General features: G+C 38.2%; 1 protein-coding gene across 2 annotated transcripts; it reads right to left on the reverse strand.

The window, feature by feature from the left end:
• On the reverse strand, positions 1 to 22,488 carry LOC127511057 (NACHT, LRR and PYD domains-containing protein 12-like). 2 transcript variants are annotated; one of them, XM_051891408.1, is made up of 12 exons: positions 22,347 to 22,488; positions 19,712 to 19,916; positions 19,016 to 19,178; positions 18,798 to 18,914; positions 13,890 to 15,788; positions 11,758 to 11,931; positions 8,611 to 8,784; positions 4,198 to 4,371; positions 3,694 to 3,714; positions 2,070 to 2,243; positions 1,925 to 1,971; positions 1 to 1,849 (listed from the first exon to the last, which is right to left on the reverse strand). In XM_051891408.1, exons 3-12 carry the CDS (start codon positions 19,168 to 19,170, stop codon positions 1,287 to 1,289), a joined length of 3,498 nt encoding a protein of 1,165 aa, XP_051747368.1. In that variant the 5' UTR covers positions 19,171 to 19,178; positions 19,712 to 19,916; positions 22,347 to 22,488; the 3' UTR covers positions 1 to 1,286. The 2 variants fall into 2 exon arrangements, with proteins under 2 accessions (XP_051747368.1, XP_051747371.1); XM_051891411.1 differs by lacking the exon at positions 3,694 to 3,714.
• Positions 22,489 to 24,128: the final 1,640 nt, after the last annotated feature.

Genomic DNA, 24,128 nt, shown 5'->3' on the forward strand with positions numbered 1-24,128 from the left:
TACATTTTACAGTATAAAACTGTATTTTAAGAAAATTTGAATGTTTGAACCAATAAATTCAACAATGCACACTACTACTAAAATCTGTTTTTTACCTTTAACATATACTGACAACCACCATAATAATGCAGGTGGTAAAAGAGAAAGCCACATGAAGAATCAGAGTTCATCACAAGTAGCTTTTCCACAAGCTGAAATATAGACTAACATAAGAAGGTGCACAGAGTCATTCATGCAAACGCAAAACATCATCATGGTAACCCACAATACTTAAATAATGCAATAAACATTCATTAAACAACAGAAGATGTAACATAAAACCCTAATGTACATAACTGATAACAAAAACTATTAAGAAACATGATTATTTAAACAAAATACTTTCAAATGTGGAGTGTCACACAGGGAATTGTGGGAACATCAGTTTACAGATTTTGACTGTAAATTATACATTGATTTTGTTTTTTTTACGTATGTAAATTGTAAAATTTATAAAATGTCTTTTACAGTTTTTTCCAGTATATAATACGGGAACCTACTGTTAACCTATTTACAATTTTTTTCTGTAGCGTTTTTACAATATTTTACCGTTAAAATCACATTCATTTTTTACAGTGTACATATAAGGAACAGCTGGAGGACCAATTTGCAACTTATTAGGTCAATTGGCAACATGATTGGGTATAAAAAGAGCCTCTCAGAGTGGCAGTGTCTCTCAGAAGTCAAGATGGGCAGAGGATCACCAATTCCTCGAATGCTGTGGCGAAAAATAGTGGAGCAATATCAGAAAGGAGTTTCTCAGAGAAAAATTGCAAAGAGTTTGAAGTTATCATCATCTACAGTGCGTAATATCATCCAAAGATTCAGAGAATCTGGAACAATCTCTGTGTAAGGGTCAAGGCCGGAAAACCATACTGGATGCCCGTGATCTTCGGGCCCTTAGACGGCACTGCATCACATACAGGAATGCTACTGTAATGGAAATCACAACATGGGCTCAGGAATACTTCCAGAAAACATTGTCGGTGAACACAATCCACCGTGCCATTCGCCGTTGCCGGCTAAAACTCTATAGGTCAAAAAAGAAGCCATATCTAAACATGATCCAGAAGCGCAGGCGTTTTCTCTGGGCCAAGGCTCATTTAAAATGGACTGTGGCAAAGTGGAAAACTGTTCTGTGGTCAGACGAATCAAAATTTGAAGTTCTTTTTGGAAAACTGGGTTTGTGTGTGTGTATATATATATATATATAAAGTGAAAGTATTTCTTTCAGTCAGTTGTGTGTGTTACGTCTCTGTTGTTGCACACAGGTTTACAATCGGACACAGAAACACTGAGGAACCATCAAAAACTGTAAATCCAGCACAGAGAGACTGAGTGAATGTGGAGGTGAATGTGTGTAAGTGTGTGAGTGTGTGTGTATCAGAGACACTGTAGAAGGACAGAGTGCCGGCCGACACATCCACATACACTCCTACTCTCCTACAGGAGTGTGAAGGGACGCGTGTAACAGTGAACTTATTATTGTGACGAACAGTAAAACCAAAATTAGAGCAGATCAGGCTCCAAGAATTTTTATTGGATCCAAACCAACAGTCATCACTCCCTCCTTTCCTGCTAATTCTTTTATATGTGACTGACATATCAACATCATGTCCACTCCATTCAGCCTCCCAGTAACAGCGTCCAGGCAGACTCTCTCTACATAACACCTGATGACACTCATCAAATCTCTCTGGATGATCAGGATATGACTGTTTTTCTCTCACATATGTCACCTTTCTGTTCTTCTCAGACAGAATGAGACAAGTGTTTGCTGTGTTTGGATCTAGTGTGAGATCACAGGCATCTAAACACAAAAAGAGAGACATTTATAACACAAAACAACAACAATCACTAAAAGTCTGTGTATGTGTAGACATACATTTGTGTAGTCCTGTTGTAATCCTGAACTCTCCTCCATGATCCACACTATAAAACAAACACAGTGTCAGTCACATTGTTCTGCACATCTGATATAATCAGTAAATATGCACATGAAGCAGTGTGACATTTCCAGCTCAACATACTTTAGTTTGTCCAGTGTGCAGTTTGGATGGTTGAGTGTATCACCAAGCAACTTGACTCCTGAATCTCCTGGGTAATTGTAGCTCAGATCCAGCTCTCGTAGGTGTGAGGGGTTTGAATTTAGAGCTGAAGACACATAACGACAGCCTTCCTCTGTCAACATACACCCAGACAATCTACAAACACACACAGCAACAGTCCACATAACATTAGATTGGCAATCAAACATGCACTATAATACTTGTATCAGTACCATTGACCAATAAAGGAGTCATGAACTGGGTTGTTTTATTGTTTTATAATGTTTCCTGGGGTGCACTTATAATATTAGTATGCTTTTTACATCAAAAGTTGTCATAATTTAGAAATAAGGCATTTTTGCTATCCTGGTTTCAGCCCTCTTATTTGAATGCTCCGTTTTAAGGGGCATGTCTGCTGTGAGACTGCTGTGATTGGCTAACATCTTTCCATTTGAAAGAGCTAAGTATTACTTTCTCAAAAACTTTTATCATGTTTTTATTACAGCTCTCAAGGTTAACTAATTATGAAAAGTGCTGCGTTACATTTAGATCTTGACAAATCCATCCTGGTTTAGTTTAGGTTCAACAGGCTCACAAAGCTCGGTATAAACGTTCTCTGTCAAGGTTTAATCCAGAGTTTGCTCTGAAGCACATGCACCTGAAAGTGTGACACGTGTGGCAAACAGCCAATCACACAGAACATGGAGAGCGTCCGTTTGATTCACTTCTCGCCAGAGAGCCACGCAATTCACTTCTCTTCTGAAGATTAAAGATCATTATGAAAAATATCATGAAATTAAATGCATTTACAAAGCAGGAATAAACACTGCTGCTGCAGTGAAAGTTTGAAAACTGAAAGAAAATATCTGACTATATCAATGCATGTGAATCAAACAAATAGGCTATATAATTTATATAGTTTCACAAAGAGCTCAAAAGAATACATGTAAGCTTAACCTGTTTTAAAGCTTTATATATTAATGCATGTATTATATTTATCTTAATTTAAAAACAGTTTAATATTGTCAATTAATATAATAATTATATGAATATATTATATGAATTATAGCCTACATAATTATATTTCATATAATATAAATATAATAAATTGTTAGCAGCAAAAGATGAGCAATTTTTGCTATTTTTTAATATATATATTCTGTGTAGTATTATCCCTGTCCTAGTTAGTTTCATTAGTTACTGATTGTTCACCTGTCTCTTGTTCATTTAGTTTCCTTATTAACTCTCAGATATCATCATTGCATCTGTTAGACGCAGTGTTTGTGAGTATACAATGTCAAATTTATTGGCAGCAGTACCACTTCAACATAAAGACAGTTTCACACTGGGCTTTGAAAGCCCAAACCTCTAGTTCATTGTCAATAAGAGACACATGCAACGTGACAAATCGGTGGTAGGTATAGCAGTGGCAAAGTGACTGTGCAAATGGTGCTTGTACACCTCAAAATCCCATTACTTGTGTGTGCACAGCTCTTAATAGCGAATTTAAATATTATAAATATTAATATATGGCATATATAAATATTACACATACAATAAGGTGAGCTACATGACTTCTCTTCCGCTTTTATGTGCATAAGCCTACCTTTCAGAAGGGCGTGTTGGGCTTTGAAATCATTAGTCATCACCAGCAGTAAAAGGGTAGGGTAGGGTAGGGTAGAGTAGGGTGGGGTAGGGTGGAGAAAAAGAAAAGTTCATTTAGATTTAGAATAACTATTGGGGTGATAACCGACCTGACTGTGCTGCTGCCCCAGGCATCTGCCTAGCTCACCTATAGGCACACACCGGCTCCGAACTCAGCTCCTGGAGGGCCATAGTCCTACAAAGTTAAGTTCCAACCCAACTCTAACACAAATACTTGTAGTTTTCAAATAATTCTGCAAGACTTGATTAGCTGGATCAGGTGTGTTTAACTCAATTTGATGCTAAACTCTGCAGGGATGTGGCCCTTCAGGAACTGAGCTTGGCACCCCTGGACTAGAGCAAATAAAGCTACCGGGTGAGACTTTGCAAGCAACCAAATAGCCGAGAGAGGGACTAAAATAACATGTTTGGTTTAATCAGAGTAAATCAAATCTGTGTTAAATACCTCAGTATGTTTATTTGACAGTGTGAACTCTTCAGTCCATCAGAAAGTATCTTTATTCCTGAATCCTGCAGGTCATTGTTACTCAGGTCCAGCTCTCTCAGACAAGAGTTTGATGATTGTAGAGCTGAAGACAAGCTTCCACAGCACTGACCAGTGAAATTACAGATGACCAATCTAAAAAAACAAACAATAAAGCAGGAAGTAATTACCTCATCACAGCACCTATTAAATGACTTTAATGACACATTCTGACTGACATAATGATTTGTAGGGTTCTGAAGAAACTGAGTTTATGTCATCAAACCGTCTTTCTGGACATTATCCTTCTCATTTGATCGCTACTCACCAAATAAATAAACGTGACATGAAATTATTTTGTTGTAAAAATTTACCTGTATATTATCAAGGCTTTTACTAAAACATTAAAGCAAACAAAATTAACACTATATCAGTATTACAGTAATATTAACACTGAAGTCCTCTGAGGTCATTTTCAATACTATTGATAATTGAGACACAAGATGAAACCAGTTGTGTTTATATGAAATGAGAGAATGCAATGTTATAAAAGAGACATTAAAGTAGCACTGGCTTTGGTTACCTCACGCTTTGGTATTGAGGGTGGAGAGAGCACTGGACATTCACTCCCCTCACCAACAATCCCAGCCAGACCTGAGACTTGAACCCATGACCTTTGGGTTATAAGTCTGACTCTCTATCCATTAGGCCACGACTGCCCCGTAACTTTATTACATTGTTACATTGTACAATGTTTAGCTAATTGTCAGTCTCTACATGTCTGTATCTCGAGAGATTGCAGAATTCAAACAACAAATTTTGTTTTATAAACAAAGTTGGGGAGCACGTTCAAATTGCCTATCTCAGTGCTTCTCAAACCTGTCATGGAGGGCCCCCAGCCCTGCACATTTTGTATCTCTCCCTATTTCTGACACACCCAATTCAGGTCTTACTGTCTCTACTAATAAGCAGATGATGTGAATCAGGTGTGATAGATGAGAGAGACATACAAAATGTGCAGGGCTGGGGGTCAGGTTTGAGAACCACTGGTCTATCTAATCAGCTCGAAAGGAGGCATATAATATATACACAGCTGACTCACCTAGTTACTTCGACAGTTTTCTGCATCCCTCTGCCACCCCGACTCATCACTCTCAGCTGATTCCTATTCCCAGGATATGTGGGAGTACGCTGGGTTTGGGCTAAATTCCGAGTTCGGAGCCCTCGGTCCCCTTGGACAGCACGCCAAATATGCTTATTTTACAGATAATTGAACATTATTTCCTAATTTATTTTGAAAAATTTATTTTTTGGTGTTTTTGCATTTTTATTATGATAGGACAGTGAGTAGACAGGAAGCCGAGTGGAAGAGAGAAAGGGGGGATGGGATCGGGAAAGGTCCACGAGCCAGAACTCGAACTCAGGTCACCCGAGCTGCCCACAAGGCTATTGGCGCAGACGATAGGACATTACTTTTAACTTGGCTGCAATGTTTTATTGTCCATCATTAAATACATTTTGTCTTTACATAAATTAACCATTATATTGTCATCACAGATTAAAATCTGTAAATCAAAATATTTATTGAATTTATGAAGAAAAGGCTCAGCACCCAAGGCTCTATTGCTTATTGTCTAGTGTACAGTGTCTTTGGGCGGACTGCTGAGGCAGATTGCCAGCAAAAAACATTTTATGATTTTTTTGTGATTTGGTCTTAATGACTTAGGAGTCCTCTTGACTACTCTTAACTTTTCACAGATTTAAGAGCTTGTCTTAGTGCTAAAATGCTTTGTGTCCTAAATTTAGGACTGACATGCCCATTATTTTCTAAAGGTTTCGCCTAAATCAGCAAGTTAGGAGCTACTTTTAGCCTTAAGATATTTTGTGAATATGGCCCGTTCTTGTTTTGGGTGGGTTTAGCATGTGTTTTAGTTCAGTTTCATGTGGTTGAGTTTGTTTCCATGGTTTTTCATTTGATTGATTATGCTGTACACCTGATGCTCATTTTGTTGATTAGTTTCTGTGTGTATTTAAGCTGTGTTTTGTTCAGTTGGTTTCTCTGTTAACACATGTATATACCAGTTGTTCTGTTCATATTTTGCCAGTCTTTTTGCCAGATTTGTTTTGAGTTTATAAATTTAACTGCATCTGTTTAGATCCAGCACATTTCATTCCTTGTTTCAACTGAGTGTGACAAAATATCACATCTAGCGGCAGTAAAGATTCTCCTCCTCTCACAGGGGTATCAGTCCTTCGAGGTGCACATGTAGAGGTTTTTGGAGCTTTAACATCTTATCCACTATGATGACGCCAGCCTCTGTGTGTTTTTCCAGGCAAGTTTTAATCAGTAGACAAAAAGCATGCCTGCCTGGAGACAGTCCTCAAGGGGCATTCATGGAGTTTGAGAACTGATTGCTTTTTCATTGCAGATCCCCCTTTACCATCGGTGAGATGGAGGATCACAAAACCACAGTCCACATCGTGTACATCAGCACTTCAACCATGCTCCCAGTGGAATTAAAGCCTGAGCCCACTACAGACACAGAGCCGGAGCCCACCAGGATGGCAGCGCCAGAGCCGTTGCATGAGGCCAGTCCTGGAGCCTGAGCCCGAAAACATGTCTGACCAGGTGTGTGAGCCGGCATTATCCATTCCAGTGGGCATGTTGTATACAAGGGAATGGAGTGGAGCCACTTCTGCCAAGGCTGATGTAAGTGTGCTGACTCTAAATCCCTTGGAGTGATGAGTTTGCAAGGATAAACAACATGCCTATTTTGTCACCCCATTATCAAGTTATTATGGTCTGTGATGTCCCCATCCTGAATCCTCCTCTACCTGTTCCATGTCAGCCAAGGAGGCTGTTCCTGAATTATCTGTCTGTACCAAGGATGCTGTTTTTAAACTATCTGCCTGTGCTACCCAGTATTTTTGCCCTGACTTTGCTGGCCCCTTTAGCCCTTCAGCTCCTCCTAAGCTGTCCATACCTAGTATCATGGATCCGCCTGGGGCTTCCAGTTTGCCAGCTCCGCCTTGGAGTGTCGACTCTCTGGCACTGCCTAGAACTGCTTAGAATCTGTACTCCATTACATTACACAGTTGACATAATGTAATCTGACTACTTTTTGATTACTTTTGGCCTAGCTCATTTATCATATTAATTTAAATAGGATAATCTTGTTCCATATTGACAAAAATATAAAGTAAAACATAATATATTCCATTCTTTGTCAACAACATTTAATAAGTGCATTTAATATTACATTACGCCAGGGTTTCCCAGACTAGGGTTTGTGAAGGAACTGCAGAGATTCAAGAGTTTAAAGAAAAACTATTAAGTAATTACAAGAACTCAAAGAAGTGATAATACCCCTTAGGGTAAACAGAACAGGACCAAATTATTGCAATATCATTAATTTCCTTAATGACAGTAATTAATGTAACAACATAATTGAAGAATTGAGTCTGATCAACAGAAATATCAGAAGGGCAAGTCCTGACGGGACAAATGAGGAACTGGGGATGGAGAAGGGTAATTAGCTCCTGAGCAATGTGATAAAGCTGCTGATAATACTGAATGAACCATATATATATACAAATGTGGTGATAGACGTCGTATTCCTATAGGTCAGTGTGAATCAGCTGAGTGTCAGCTGATGCGAGCCTGACTAATGTGACCTGCCAGAACTAACGCATTACGCTTGATCTAAACTAAATGCAATTATGTCAGTGTATTTTGATGATCCATTGCAACAACAAACATAATTGTTTTCTAAATACTGTTACAGCAGCCAGACGTAAACTAATATGAAATGTCATGTGCCCAACTAAAGGAAACACTTATTACGATAATGATGTTTTTAAACATCTATTATTTACAACAGAAACATCAACATTAACTAAAGCTAAACCTGTTAATTTTCAATAAAAACTTTTGTAGTTGTATGAAAGAAATAAAGTCAAACTCATTGAAATGGGACCGATTATGCAAAAATTACTTTTACATTGCAAGAACATTTAACAGCAGCATTCAAGACACTGATTCTTATTAAAGCTTCTAGAGTTATTCAGTCAAGAGCAGTGAGTGATATTTTGCATTTGTACAGTATTTTTAAATTTACATTAACAGCACAGACAGCAGCAGGTACTGCAAATTAGGCTGCAGTCACTTTAATACACGCATAATACAATATACATGTGACTTCTTTCTCAGCTGATTACGTTCACAGCCATAACTTACTGTGTTTATGAGAACTTTGTTTGTATTTGAAATAACCTTATGTGTATTTGGCAGTTTAAGGACAATAAGTCCCCTTTAAAAGTTAATTTAACACTGAGGATTTAGCAACTATTTATACACATATGAACATAGTGAACCGATGAATGTGAAAGTCAAACCTCAGTATGTTAAGTTGACAGTGTGAACTCTTTAGTCCAACAGAGAGCATCTTCACCCCTGAATCCCGTAGATCATTGTTACTCAGATCCAGCTCTCTTAGATGAGAGTTTGATGACTGTAGAGCTGAAGACAAACTTTCACAGTGCAAATCAGAGAGACCACATCCAGCAAGTCTATAACAGAGGATGACATGTTTTCTGTATTCTGTGCATAACAATGAAATTTTATTGATCACATATCAATGCACAAATGTTCTCTGCAAACACTAGTTTACTACAATTTTCTTTCAACAACTGCAAGGACCTCAACTAGAGAACACTTTAACTACTCAACTAGAGAACACTTCACCATAATGGTGACTTTAAACAAACTGTTTGCAGAAAAACGTCAATATTAAACCTCTTAATTCTCAAAAACTTTTGTACACAAATGAAAAAAATATTGTGCACAAATGGGAAAATGAGCCAGAATCCATTTTAACAGCTATGAACATGAAGCTCAGTGGGATGCTGATCTCCTGGAGCACCAAAAGTGTTCCTAAAAAGTATGAAATGGATGTGTTGTAGTTTACATTTTTAAGGTTTCCAAACATGGTTATGAACAGATTTAGATGGATTCTTTTGGCTTCTCTTTTTATCAGTCACCACTTCTGCATCCAAAGGTTCCTAAGGAATTTTTATGGTGGTTCGGGCGTAACCTTAGGGATTATTCTCAAGATGGGTGCAAGGCAGAAACTGCCTGTGGACCAATCAGCAGTCCTGGCCTTTTCCACACTTAAAGGGGTCATGAATTGAGAAATCAACCTTTCCTTGAGCTTTTGATATATAAGAGGTCATCATACTATAACTGAAAACTTCCTTGTTAGTCCAATAAAAACTTTTATTGACACCAGGCCCATCCAACAACTGATCCTAGAATGTGCCTATCATAGGTGAAACCCTGCCTCCGCAGAAGAAATCAACAGCTACTTCATCATTGCAACGTTAGCCCCGCCCACTGGCGTGTTGGTGAGATGACGAGGAGAGGAGAGCGATACAGGACAAAAATAACATTATCTTTCAAAGGATCCTATTGCTGGGAATATGGTTATTTATTTTCAACAATGTGAATGTCTTAGTTGAGCTTTATTTATTTGAATTCACTGTCGATTCAATCGCATTTCGACGCAGGCTTTGCAAACAGACTTTTACAATATGGACTCGACAGTAATGTGACAACTTGTAAGTAACTGTGTTAATTATAATGCCTGATCTGATGTTATGATTCATGTACAGCCAGATGTTCTTTGTCTATGTGTCAGTAAATCAAACCAGTGACTAAACAAGCAACTTCACATTGTTTCTCTTAGTAGAATAAAAAATAGTCTGTTATTTAAATGGTGACTGAGTTCTGGATACGTGCCAAAACTCCCATTTTATTCAACGAATCTCTTAGTTATATCGTGTTTGCACTGTTAGTGAAGATGAAAGCATTTGTTACTGTGCAGAAATTGAGTTGCAATGACGAGATCACTGCTTTCATGCTCCCAACAACATGTCTGTGATCGGCTGTTCATCACTGCAACCTTTCATGCCACGATCTAAATATAATGCCATAGATCTAAATGTAATGCAGCACTTTTCATGAATAGTTAACGTTGAGAGCTGTAATAGTAAAAACGTGCTAAACGTTTTTGAGAGAGTAAAACTTAGCTATTTGAAATGGAAAGATGTCAGCCCATCACAGCAGTGGGCATTTACACTGAAGTCTCACAGCAGACATGCCCCGTTAAAATCAGAGGGCTAATCAGGGTAGATGTCATGTATCCTGCGTCTGTTGTTTCTGTCCACTCATCACCAGAGGTCACCCATTCACCATAAAGACTTTTTTATGGCACATACAGTTACATGTTACTCCAGACTACATTTCCCATGTTTCATTGCTCTAATCACTTCCACACCTGTAGTCAATCACAAATACTATAAAACACTGACTTGCAAACTCACGGATCGCCGAGCATTGTTAGCGTATATCGCTGTTTAGCTGATAGCTACTTTACGGAGCCTCTCCGAGTGTTCTTAGTCTAGTCCTGCTCTTGCTCGTTTCCCATGTCTTGATCCTTGCCTGGTTTTTGTGTTCTGTCTGTTCTCTGCCTGCCCTGGACTCTTGCTCGCCTTGGATTATCCCTCTCGTCTCGGCCTGTTCGGATACTGATTGCCCCACGCCTGGACTCTAGCCTGGATATCTGGATTACCTTCTAACCTTGCCCATTGGATTACGTTCTCCATTTGTTGACCTGTCCCTGGAATGCTCTTCGTCTTGCCCATATCATACTTGTGCCTTTGTTTATAAATAAAAGACTTTCGATGGATCCGCATGCCTCTCGTCTCAGTCCCTCCATAACAGTAGGAAAAATGCCTTTTATTTCTAAATTATGTAAAAAGCATATTAACATTACAAGTGCACCCCAGGAAACATAAAACAACGCAGTTCATGACCCCTTTAAGGTGTCTGTCAGTTGTCCTAGCTTACTTATCTGATGATATTGGACTGAAAATTTTGTTCTTTAAGTTATATTATTAATCTTACTTTCATGTTATAAGCTAAACAGATGTTATATAAAACTTAGTCTTGTCGACATTTTGGAAATTGTTTTTGTGTTCATTGAGATATTGTTTAAAATGTTACTTTTCAAAGGGGGTGTACTCATTTACACTGAGCACTGTATATTTCTACAGAAGTTTACCCTGCTATAGTTTACATAATCCCAGAAATGTGAAAAGGGTCCAGTGTTTATATGCTTATCTCTGTTCAGCAGGGGGATTTCATGTGTTTGTTTATAAGCCTATGGAATCATGCTACAGTTTCATATATATGCATGAACACAATCCAGCATAGCTGAGGTATCCTGCTAATGATCAACGTGATGTGCAGGTCTTAAATAGTATTACATTGTGTACATTTTAATAAATGACTGCAGATACCCTGTTAAAATGTGAATACCATTAAATTACAAAAACATTCCATGTTACATACTGTAGATTTTCACAGCACTGCATATTTACATACTATGTTATACACAGGTTAAAGTATCTGCCAGCCATAGTTATGAAACACCTTCATAGACATATTTGGGGACAGTGAATGAGTGAATGTGAAAGTCTAACCTCAGTTTGTGGAGTTCACAGCGTGAACTCTTTAGTCCAACAGAGAGCAACTTTACTCCTGATTTCTGCAGATCATTGTTACTCAGGTCCAGCTCTGTCAGATGGGAATTTGATGGTTGGAGAGCTGAAGACAAACTTTCACAGTGTAGATCAGAGAGACCACATCCAGCAAGTCTACAACAAAGAATGACATGTTTTCTGTAGTCTGTGTATAACAATGAGACAGTCTTTTATTGATCACATATCTGATATTCCATGTGATATGGAGGTCTCTAAAACAATTTTTGATGCAGCAGCTGTATGAAAACCCAAACAAAAGAACATGAGGTGGAGTCTGAATATGGAGGTGAGCTGAAAGTGTGGTGCACAACAAGCACAACAAGAAATCTCACTGCAGACTTGCACTCCCCGAATTGGACCCTCAGCCACTCACGCTTCCTTTGCCAGTGACATCACATGCAATCGCCAACTGCAGTCTCTGCTGACTGTGACACTACCTATTAGTGCATAGTGGTACTTCCAATGTAGAATTACTTCAAACTGAATTCAATTATCATTACCATATGCACATTTTATTTGTCAGTTTGTAATTATATGCTGTTTTAATTGCTGATATACGATTATTAAAAGTTACACAGACTAACAATTTGTGGCTCTTTGAGTTTAGACATTTTATTGCAGTTGTGGTACCTAACTAGCCAACAATGATACCACTCTGTTACTATCTTGAATACAAAAAAAACTGAGTGTGTCCAATTCCAGCACACACAGCCTACAGGGGCCTAAGTTACACGTTGTTGTTTTTTTGTTTTTTTTTTGTCTCCAGCAGCCTTGGTATATTTCACCTGTAATGACTGAGAGAAATCGGACACAAGTATTTGTTATATTTAACAAGTAAGCTTTTAAACCCCTTACCAACCACAAAACAAGGTCCCTATTTATCTGTGACAACCCCCCCAAAAATAGAACAAGACCTCTGGTTGCCATGGTTTTATGACTTAAAAGAATGCAGAGCTCTGCTCTAAAATTTCACAAACAAGACACAAAGCCTGTAAAAACACTCTTTGGCCTCAATTTATAGACCAACTGATCCATAAATGAGCATGCATCCCAGGACATTGTGTGTATAATTATTACTGTCTGGTATAGTGTTTCTTGTATTGTACCTTGTTCTATGCATGCCTTATGATAAAATTTTTAGATAATGTACCCTGTTCCTTCTCTGTGTCCAAACCTGCACTTCGTCAAATAAATGCAGTTAAGTCCTGTCACACGAAAATAGTCAGTAGGCTACTGGCGAATTTCAATTGTCTCATTACTCTATACATTTTACCCGAAACACGCACAGAGAGTACCGTCACAGACAGTGCGCCAGTACAGATTTGAGATCTCTTTCGCACTTGAATAGACAAAAACAAACAAAACTTTTCAACAAAATTGTTGGAAAGCCCATTTTTGGCAAGTATCCTTCTAAACACAGTTTTAAATGAGTTTAACAGTCTTAAGTGACTGTAAAGAGTTGGGAGAAAATTGGGTGTTTTTCTAATAAACCTAATAAAAACTGCTGCCGTCTGTGTCATTAATGTTAATCAAAGAACAAAAGAAAAAGAGAAAATCACTCACTGAGTAACTTTTGTAGCTTTAATAAGGATTAATCTATATTGAATTTATACAGTGAAGAATGTGCAGTGTTATTTTACATTTGATTTTATTCAATTTCTGTATATTTCCTACCTGTATATTACTGTTAACAGTACCTGAAAATCTTAAAGCACTATTTACAAGGTTACATAGGTCAAAAACAATGAAGACAATAACTTTTTTTGTGGTGGGGCCAGTGAAAATTTTAGCAGGGCAAATAAAAATTATATAGTAAAAAAGCTAAATCCTTAAAAAATATATTTTTAATTTCACTAACCATGCATAAGCATAATTTTCTCAAAAAAAAAAAAAAAAAAAAAAAACCTTTATAAACATGCTGCTCACATATTGCAGCAGAGTTTGTGCTGCAACTCAGAACCCAGAGGGTTAATACTGCATTTAATAAAGTAAAGAATTTATATCTGTCAATACTCATTCTACTGATCAGATAATCCAATTTTATATCTAACAATATTAACTTGAATACTCACACAGCTTTTCTGCAGTTCATCACAGCTGGTATCAGTCTTTGTCTTCCTTCATCTGATGTGTTATATTTCATAAGATCAAACTCATCCAGCACCTCTTCAGACATCTGAAGCATGTAGGCAATTGTTGAGCAGTGAGCAGGAGAAAGTTTCTCCTCTGAGTGTTTGTCTGATTTAACAAACTCTTGAATCTCTATGTACAGAGTCTGATCATTCACTTCCAGCAGACAGAGGAACAGATTAATGGACCTGTCAGCTGAAAGATTGTCATTTGTCTTTATTTCATCTTTAATGTACTGTGTGATTTCTCTTATGGTCTCTGAGCTGTTCTCTGTGTGTACCAGAAGATCAAGTAAGAGTCTCTGATTGGACTCAAGGGAGATGCCCAGCAGGAACCGCAGAAAAAGATCCAGGTGTCCATTTTCATTCTGAAGAGTTTTATCAACTGCTGATATTAGTAGCTCATACAGAGAAACTTCATAAGAGATGTGCTCATTATAACCACAATTTGAATAATATTCAGAGCCATGATCATATTTATATTTTTCACCCAGAAACTGCAGTAATTCCTTATTCTTAACCACATGGGAGTAAAACACATAGAACGCAGCTAGAAACTCCTGAAAGCTCAGATGTATGAAGCTGTAGACTTTTCTCTGATGAATCACAGATTCCTCTTTAAAGATTTCAGTGCAAATCCCACAATACACGGAGGCATCAATGACATCAGTGCCACTCTCAATCAGGTCCTCCTCATAGAACATCACATTGCCTTTCATCAGCTGTTTGAATGCCACTTTAGCAAGTTTTCCAATTACCTCTCTGTTGGACTGCAGGAGTTTCTCTGGATCTCTCTTTTCATACTTCTCATTCCTCATGTTAATCTGAGTCAGCAGAAAGTGGATGTACATTTCAGTTAGAGTTTGAGGGATTTCTGCACTCAGATCTTCTTTTAGGATCTTTTGAAGCACAGTGGATGAGATCCAGCAGAAGACAGGTATGTGGCACATCATGTGGAGGCTTCTTGCTCTTCTGATGTGTGAGATGATTCTGTTGGCTTGATGCTCGTCACTGATTCTCTTCCTGAAATATTCCTCCTTCTGAGGCTCATCAAATCCCTGAATTTCTGTCAGACGGTTGATGTATTTGGAGGGGATTTGATTGGCTGCTGCTGGTCTGGAGGTGATCCAGATGAGAGCAGAGGGAAGCAGCTCTCCTTTCATGAGGTTTGACATCAACACAACCACTGATGAAGTCTCAGTTACATCAGAAACTTTCCCACTGTCTGAAAACATCAGTTTCATTCTGCTTTCATCCAGACCATCAAAGATGAACACAACTTTACACTTCTCATAAATATTTGAGTGCAGATCTTGAAGTTCAGGATGAAAGTCCAGCAGAAGTCTGTGAAGACTGTACTGATGATCTTGAATCAAGTTTAGCTCTCGAAATGGAAGCACAAACATGAAATCTACATCCTGATTGGCATTTCCCTCTGCCCAATCCAGAACAAACTTCTGCACAGAGACGGTTTTTCCAATTCCAGCAATGCCTTTAGTAAGAACAGTCTTGATTTTGTCTCTCTCCTCACATCCTGGTTCAGGCAGAGGTTTAAATATGTCATTGCATTTGATTGCAGTGTCTTGTGAGTGGTGTGTTCTGGGTGTTTTCTCCATCTGTAAAATCTCATGTTTTTCATTCACCACTTCACTCTCTCCTTCTATGATGTAAAGCTCTGTGTATATCCTGTTCAGCAAAGTTTGGTTATCTTGAACTTTGATTCCCTCAAATAAGCTCTCATACCTGTTCTTCATTCTGGTTTTGTGTTGTTCTTTGATTCTCTGTAGTTTATCATCTACTGGTTGGTGAGAATTCTGCTGCAGGTCTTCAGGCTGGTCATCTCTATCCACACAGCACAAACAAGAACAACACAATGAATTAATGAAAGCATGAGCAGCAAGATATTTTAGTAAAGCCAAATGTATTACTCTCAAAACTGATTAAGACATAATGAACAGCTTTAAAACAGGCCCAGACTATTTTTATGCCAAACCTCCAACATTGAGCTATAACAAGATTTATTATTAAAATTACAGATTTGAAAATCTTCCCATGTTTGTTAAAACTGTATAACATTGTATATCTATAAAAATGATACTACCCCTCTCTAAAAATGGACCTTAACTCTTTACTTAAATAAAGAGAATTAAACTGTTACGGGGGTAACAAAGAATAGAGTTGAAGCCAGAATCTATTAGGAAACTGTCTTTATTTTCAGTTTTTCTCAGTTGCTTTTGTACATTTCTAGAATCATTTGAAACTTGACCAACTGTAAACTGTCCCTTAAATCTGACTGGTTGACTGGAATGTTGTTCCAGGATCAACAAATGTTAATCCAGGAACATGTCTTACTTGGTGAAATCACATTTACCTATGTATCTGTAAAAAGTATTTGTATTGTAAACTGTGAAATGCAAGTGGACTACTGTAACATGAAGCACTTCAGTAAGTAAACAGTTGTACAGTTGTACAAATCCCCGGCCGACCCATCAAGCTTCCCACTAGAAGATGATGCAGCTGTCCCTCAGGAGGAGGGCCGGGTGGAGAATCCTTGTTTTTTCTGCTTTCTGTTCCACGGTACCCACATTTTTAATAAAAGAGCAGTTTCCTCAATCTCTGGGCCAAACAGGGTGCGCCTCATTCCATTCCACATTCGCCATGAGCCAAGAGGTTGCGATTCGTTGCATCTACAAGTGTCTCTGGCCATCCCTTCGCGATATCCTTGGAGACAAGTAAATGTCACACCTCAATTACAGTCTCTACTTTGGGACGCTATGCTTCCCGGGCTAACTATATAATTATAACTGATCTTGGATTTGTGAGTTTTGAACTTGGACCTTCACAAGCTCCCATTCAAACAGCTGCTGCAGAAACGCATTCTCACATGCGTTCATCCCCAAGAATGGTTCATCCTAGGGATTCCTGGGGGAGTCCTCCCACTGCCAGCTCAAATGTGCAAATACGCATTTCCCCCAGTGAGCCTACAGACACTGTGCAAGGTGAGGGAGGATGAGCAGCAGGTCCGGTGGTGGTACACACCATCTCTCAAGCTAGAGCTCCCTCTACCAGGTGAGTGGAGTCTGTTCGCTCAGTTGTGCTCTTCCCGTCAGGAAGACCCCAGGAGATACCCAATCAGTACTGTGCTTTCTTTCCTGTAAGAAGGGTTGGAGCAGAGGCCATCCCCCTCCACCTTGAAGGTGTATGTTTCTGCAATTGTGGCACATCACGTTACAGTTGACGGGAATTCACTGGGAAAGCACAACCTGGTTGTCAGTTTCCTGAGAGGCGCCAGGAGGTTAAATCCTCCCAGGCCGTGCCTTATCCCCTTTCTGGGATCTTTCTGTGGTCCTTTCTGGTCTGCAAAGAGCTCCCTTTGAGGTAGCTGAACTTAAGATCCTGTATCTAAAGACAGCGCTCCTGATCGCGCTCACTTCCATCAAGAGGCATTTTTGGTCAGTAAGTCATGCTTTTAGCTCGGGCCAGCCACTTCTCATGTCATCCTGAGACCCCAGCTCAGATATGTGCCCAAAGTTCCCATCACTCCTTTTCAGGACCAGGTGGTGAACTTGCAAATGCTGTCCCCGGAGGAGGTAGACCCAGCCCTTGCGTTGCAGTGTCCCACTCGTGCCCTGCTTGTTTAAGTGAACTGCAGAGCTTGAGAAGCTCTGAGCAGGGGTCCGTTCTTCATACCTGGATTACTCAATTAGCTGGATTTCATTATTGATGATTTGACATGATCCAGGATTGTTAGGTTCTTCAAAGCTCATCCTGGAGTTGCTGTCATATCAACAGGTCTGTAAGCTCAAATCTGCTTGGGAGCAGCTAATTTCATGTAAACAGGATTAGAGTGCATCTTTTTAAGCGGAGGTGATACTGTGCCAGCCACTGCTATTTTCTTATAAGAATACCTTATTGAACCAGGGACAATAATAATTATTATTATTTATTATTATTATTGTTATATTAATTTTATAGCTAATTTGAAAATAATTATAATGTTGTGTAGTTTATCATAATATAGATGGTTTTACTCATTGAGAGATTTATGTGTGAGGGAATAATTACCTAATAATTTTATTGGAGTCTTACAGTAACAGTTAGTTAGTCTAAGCTGTGCATTAATTTTCAGCTATAATGGGAGTGGCTTGATGCAGTGCAGGACATGCAGATAAAAAATGCTGTCTTGCTGTGACACTAGAAAAATTTTCTTTAAACTTAAGAAACTTATTAATGCTGTCACGTTACAATATGCTTCACCGGTAAAATTAAACCAATTGCTGAATACAACATTTAAATAAAAATGTAAAGCCTGTAAATACTAGAAATTGGGAAATAATGTAAAAAAAAATTGGAAATCATGCAACAAACAGTGCACATTTCATTTATCTATTATAACTTTTGTCATTTTGGTCCCTTGGCTGTTTCCTTATAAAGGCCCAGAATTTCCAGTTGTTTTCATCAGGTATGTGATGTTCTTTTTTAATATGATGTCATTACATTGCTGTCTTGCCGCCAGCCAATCACTGCATTGCTGATCATGGTTTTGAGTATCGATATATCTGCCCTTTCTAATCAACACAAGAATGCACAGTAATCTCAGACAAATGAATTCAGATATCTTAATCAAATCCACAAATTCGTTTGAAGAACCAAATTAGCCAGAGATCAGTTATCACGATCAGAAGATCAGGCATCTGTCAAATCATCTTAGATGTATTAAGCGAGGTATGAATTAAACAGGTTCTTCTTGCACTCTGGATATTTTTGGGCTGCAACATTTGACCAGTGGGTGTCTAATTTCACACCCTCGTTTCACTGCTGCAGTTCATTCACCGACATGCTTGTACTCACACAGGGTCAGAGATCACTGCTCCATCACTGATATCAGGGAGATGTTTAGATCCATCTCTACTCATAGACATAGATCCGGATACAGCTGGACATGATGCTGAATAAATTTCCTTTTGTCTGATAATGAGAAAACAACAAAAATTCAGATTATCTCTCTTTTTCACTGATGTTTAAGTCTTGACTGTAAGTCTTGTCTCCACTTCTGGTTATTGTCTTACCTGGGGCTAGAGTTCACTGCTCCATCACATAGATTAGGAGGCTGATGTATCGATTCCTCGCTCTTCATAGAGACACAGCTGGGCTTTGGAGATGCTGCTCTCTGGTTCTGGTCATAAACAACATCCTGCTCCTCTCTCTCCCCATAGATATTCATTTTAGAGTCTGTGCATTTGGAGATATAAAATTTGTTCTTTCATAAATGCATCTCAAGACCCGACCATTCTGTTCCATTAATCTACCAATTACTTTAACACCCATTCTAGAACATTTGGATGGATTGCAGAGTCAGCACATATTTAAATATAAGACAAGTTATGTAAATGCTGAGATTGTTAGTTATTTTGAACTGGTTTGTGGTTCATTATGTTTGTGAACCAGTTGTTGAGGCAATTGACTGCATAGAACTGGGTTTCTTGGAGGCGCATATCACGCTGATTAAAGTCTTTGACAGGTATAGTTGCAAGAAAAAGTATGTGAAGCACTTGCAGAATCTGTGAAAATGTGAAAAATTTAAATAAAATAAGAGAGATCATACAGAATGCATGTTATTTTTTATTTAGTACTGTCCTGAGTAAGATATTTTACATAAAAGATGTTTACATATAATCAATAAGACAAAAAAATAGCTGAATTTATTAAAATTAGCCCATTCAAAAGTTTGTGAACCATGGATTCTTAATACTGTGTGTGGTTACCTGGATGATCTACGACTGTTTTTATGTTTTGTGATGGTTGTTCATGAGTCCCTTGTTTGTTCTGAGCAGTTAAGCTGAGCTCTGTTCTTCAGAAAAATCCTCCAGGTCCTGCAGATTCTTCAGTTTTCCAGCATTATTTGCATATTTGAAGAGGATGTGGTGCTGGTCCTTCAAGAGTCACTCTCAATCTGTCTGTCTATAAAGCCTATAAAAAAAAAAAAAAAACAGTCCATGTATTTTACAACACTTCAGCTTGTGATTCTTATTAAGTGGGGGTCATTTTTTAGTATTCTTTATCTAACCTAAGTCTCTGAGATCCTGACACCTTGCACTTTTGGAGACTCCAGGTAGGTTGCAGTTCTGGAAAATAGTGGTGCTGGAGACTAAAGGGTTCCTGAGGGTTTCACACGTAATTCTTCACCTTAATTCTTAATTTTTATTTTATTTTTTTGCAGTTAACATATGTCTTTTCTTTTCTACCAGTTTGTGTATGACCCTGCTGACCCAATAAGCATTTTGCTGTCCATTAGTCATGCCTTAACTTTGCAATTTCTAGTATTGCATTATTGCATCCTTCTCATGGCCATTTAATAATTTTTGACTTTTCAGTCTGAGTTAAATCTCTTTTTTGGCTCATTTTATCTCTAAAAGAAAACATACCTAATAATTATATACACCTGAATATAAGGTGTTTTTCACTTCCAGCCTTCATGAACAATTATATCTCACTTATAAATTAATAGTAGTTATTAAGATTGATGTGCTTTGGAATTGGTAAAATGTGCCTGAAAAAAAAAAAAAAAAATATATATATATATATATATGATCCAAAAATCAACTTGCATAATAATTATGCATGCAGTGTATAGTGGTTCAGAGATCATTCCATTGAAATTTAAAATCTGTGGCCAGGCCACTCTCAAGATCTTAATCCCACAGAGAACATGTGGTCAGTCCTCAAAAAGCAAGTGGACAAACAGAAGCTCACAAATTGTGATTAACTCCAATCAATAATAAGGCAAGAATGGATCACCATCAGTCAGGATTTGGCTCAGAAGCTGATATCCAGCATGCTAGAGCGAACTGCAGAGGTTATGAAGAAGGGTCAACACTGTAAATATTGACTCTTTGCATATATCGAATGTTTTTGCCAATAATATCCTTTTAAACTTTTTGTTTTCCAGTATACCATTGAAACATGTGAATCAATAATCTACAGATACTGAAGCAGCAAAACACAAAATATGACTGCATTGTGTCATTGTTAGCATACCTGCCTCCTACGCTGACTTTACTGGATTAAAAGTGAAACAGGTTTCACCAGTTACAAAATGCAGTAATGACACCACAACAACATTGACTAGAAGACCTTTAGTGGATATATCAGTAACTGTATCTGTGACATTCAATTGTTTTGACACATTAAAATCTGTACAGTGTTGTGGGAGCTCCAGGACCAGGGGTCCTTTCTTCGTACATCACTAACTCAGTTAGCTGGATTTGATTGCGGACGATTTGGCATGATTTTGGATTGTTTGGTTCTTACCCCGGAGTTACTGTCTTAGCAACAGGTCCGTAAGCTTAAACCTGCTCAGGAGCAATTTATTTCATGTAGACAAAATTAGATTGCATCTTTTTAAACTGAATTGATACTTAAAATTTGTCCCAGCCACTGCTACTTTATTTCAATGGTACTCTACTTATTCAGGGACAATAATTCAAAATAATAATATTTTACAAATTAATTGGAAAATAATATTATAATGTTGTGTAGTTTATAATACTATAGACAAAGCCAGTTTTACTCATTGCAAGGTTAATTTGTGTTGGAATAATTACAATATAAATGTATTGGAGTCTCACACACATGCTGTACAGGTGTATTATTCCTTATAAAGGTCCAGAAATTTGTCAAGTTGTTCATCAGATGCATGTCTTTTTTAATTATATGATGTCATTACGTTGCCGTCTTGCCGCCAGCCAATCGAAAATCGATATATCTGCACTTTTCAGGGAACACAAGAATGCAGTAATCTCAGACAATTTAATCCAGATATTTTAATCCAATCCGCAAATTCGTTTGAAGAACCAAACTGGCAAGAGTTCAGTTATCACTATTAGAAGATCAGGCATCTGTCAAATCATCTCAGATGTATTAAGCGACATACGAAGAAGGGACCCCAGGGTTGAGAAAAAACCCTGATCTAGGATCATCACAGTCTGCTGAGAAGTGCTATGATGATCAAATCAAATCGAACAGCAGCAGTGGACTACTGAAGTACGGCAGCTAAAAGTGTTTTATCTTTGTTAGTTTTTCATTGGGCAGTACAACTCAACATAGTAAAACACTATGATAATAACTATAATAATGATCTGAATCAGATTATGTGTCAATCTGTAAATATAAACCCTTATTATACATAAAACTACCTTTAAAAATAGCTTTAATGAAAATGATATAATCATATAATCAGCCTTCTGTGATTCACATACAAAGACACGTCATGACATAAAGAGGTTAATGCTGTGGTGAAGTAATTTTTATTATTTTATTAAAGTCTCAGAATGTTACAAATGACACATCATAAGGCAACACACATACATGAAAACGACTATAGAAAGATGAATCACTCACCTAAAATATTTGGAGATCTTTCTATTTCCTTCTCCAGACTGCCGTGTTGAACAGCAACTCTGAAATTTCTTTCACAGTTTCAGGTAAATATGAGAATCAGATAAACGGCCGCCAGACATGTAAAAACATGCACCAACTCTGAACTGGTTTATTGTTCATGTAGGGAAGTTGTAGTATGTTCTCCGGGTCTTAAGGGGAGTTGTTTTTTTATTGCTGTGTGAGCCATCTTTAAACAGGTGGAGCTGTTGTTTAGCCACAGTTCTGTTAACTTGTGGGAAAGATATGGAGAGTTATTGTTGTTCTCTATTATATCTATTTAATTTAATTAATTATATTGGCAATCTGTGTTAGTTAAAGAAATATATTGTTGCTAAGATGTTTATTAATGTACATGAGATTATATATCAGGTGTGTATACAGGTGCTGGTCATATAATTAGAATATCATCAAAAAGTTGATTTATTTCATTAATTCCATTCAAAAAGTGAAACTCGTATATTATATTCATTCATTACACACAGACTGATATATTTCAAATGTTTATTTCTTTTAATTTTGATGATTATAACTGACAACTAAGGAAAATCCCAAATTCAGTATCTCAGAAAATTAGAATATTGTGAAAAGGTTCAATATTGAAGACACCTGGTGCCACACTCTAATCAGCTAATTAACTCAAAACACCTGCTAAGGCCTTTAAATGGTCCCTCAGTCTAGTTCTGTAGGCTACACAATCATGGGGAAGACTGCTGACTTGACAGTTGTCCAAAAGACGACCACTGACACCTTGCACAAGGAGGGCAAGACACAAAAGGTCATTGCAAAAGAGGCTGGCTGTTCACAGAGCTCTGTGTACAAGCACATTAATAGAGAGGCGAAGGGAAGGAAAAGATGTGGTAGAAAAAAAGTGTACAAGCAATAGGGATAACCGCACCCTGGAGAGGATTGTGAAACAAAACCCATTCAAAAATGTGGGGGAGATTCACAAAGAGTGGACTGCAGCTGGAGTCAGTGCTTCAAGAACCACTACGCACAGACGTATGCAAGACATGGGTTTCAGCTGTCGCATTCCTTGTGTCAAGCCACTCTTGAACAACAGACAGCATCAGAATCATCTCGCCTGGGCTAAAGACAAAAAGGACTGGACTGCTGCTGAGTGGTCCAAAGTTATGTTCTCTGATGAAAGTAAATTTTGCATTTCCTTTGGAAATCAGGGCCCCAGAGTCTGGAGGAAGAGAGGAGAGGCACACAATCCACGTTGCTTGAGGTCCAGTGTAAAGTTTCCACAGTCAGTGATGGTTTGGGGTGCCATGTCATCTGGTGGTGTTGGTCCACTGTGTTTTCTGAGGTCCAAGGTCAACGCAGCCGTATACCAGGAAGTTTTAGAGCACTTCATGCTTCCTGCTGCTGACCAACATTATGGAGATGCAGATTTCATTTTCCAACATGACTTGGCACCTGCACACAGTGCCAAAGCTACCAGTACCTGGTTTAAGGACCATGGTATCCCTGTTCTTAATTGGCCAGCAAACTCGCCTGACCTTAACCCCATAGAAAATCTATGGGGTATTGTATGGAGGAAGATGCGATATGCCAGACCCAACAATGCAGAAGAGCTGAAGGCCACTATCAGAGCAACCTGGGCTCTTATAACACCTGAGCAGTGCCACAGACTGATCGACTCCATGCCACACCGCATTGCTGCAGTAATTCAGGCAAAAGGAGCCCCAACTAAGTATTGCGTGCTGTACATGCTCATACTTTTCATGTTCATACTTTTCA

The sequence above is a fragment of the Ctenopharyngodon idella genome, chromosome 4, assembly GCF_019924925.1.
Source record: "Ctenopharyngodon idella isolate HZGC_01 chromosome 4, HZGC01, whole genome shotgun sequence".
Classification (NCBI taxonomy): domain Eukaryota; kingdom Metazoa; phylum Chordata; class Actinopteri; order Cypriniformes; family Xenocyprididae; genus Ctenopharyngodon; species Ctenopharyngodon idella.

Bases quoted from the DNA above. Each gene is read 5' to 3' on its own strand.
- LOC127511057 (XM_051891408.1), bottom strand. From the start codon at position 19,170: ATGAATATCTATGGGGAGAGAGAGGAGCAGGATGTTGTTTATGACCAG. The intron at 15,789-18,797 runs GTGAGTACAAGC...CTGTGTGGATAG, and splicing joins GCAGTGATCTCTGACCCTGT to AGATGACCAGCCTGAAGACC. The intron at 1,850-1,924 runs GTATGTCTACAC...TTTTGTGTTTAG, and splicing joins TACAACAGGACTACACAAAT to ATGCCTGTGATCTCACACTA.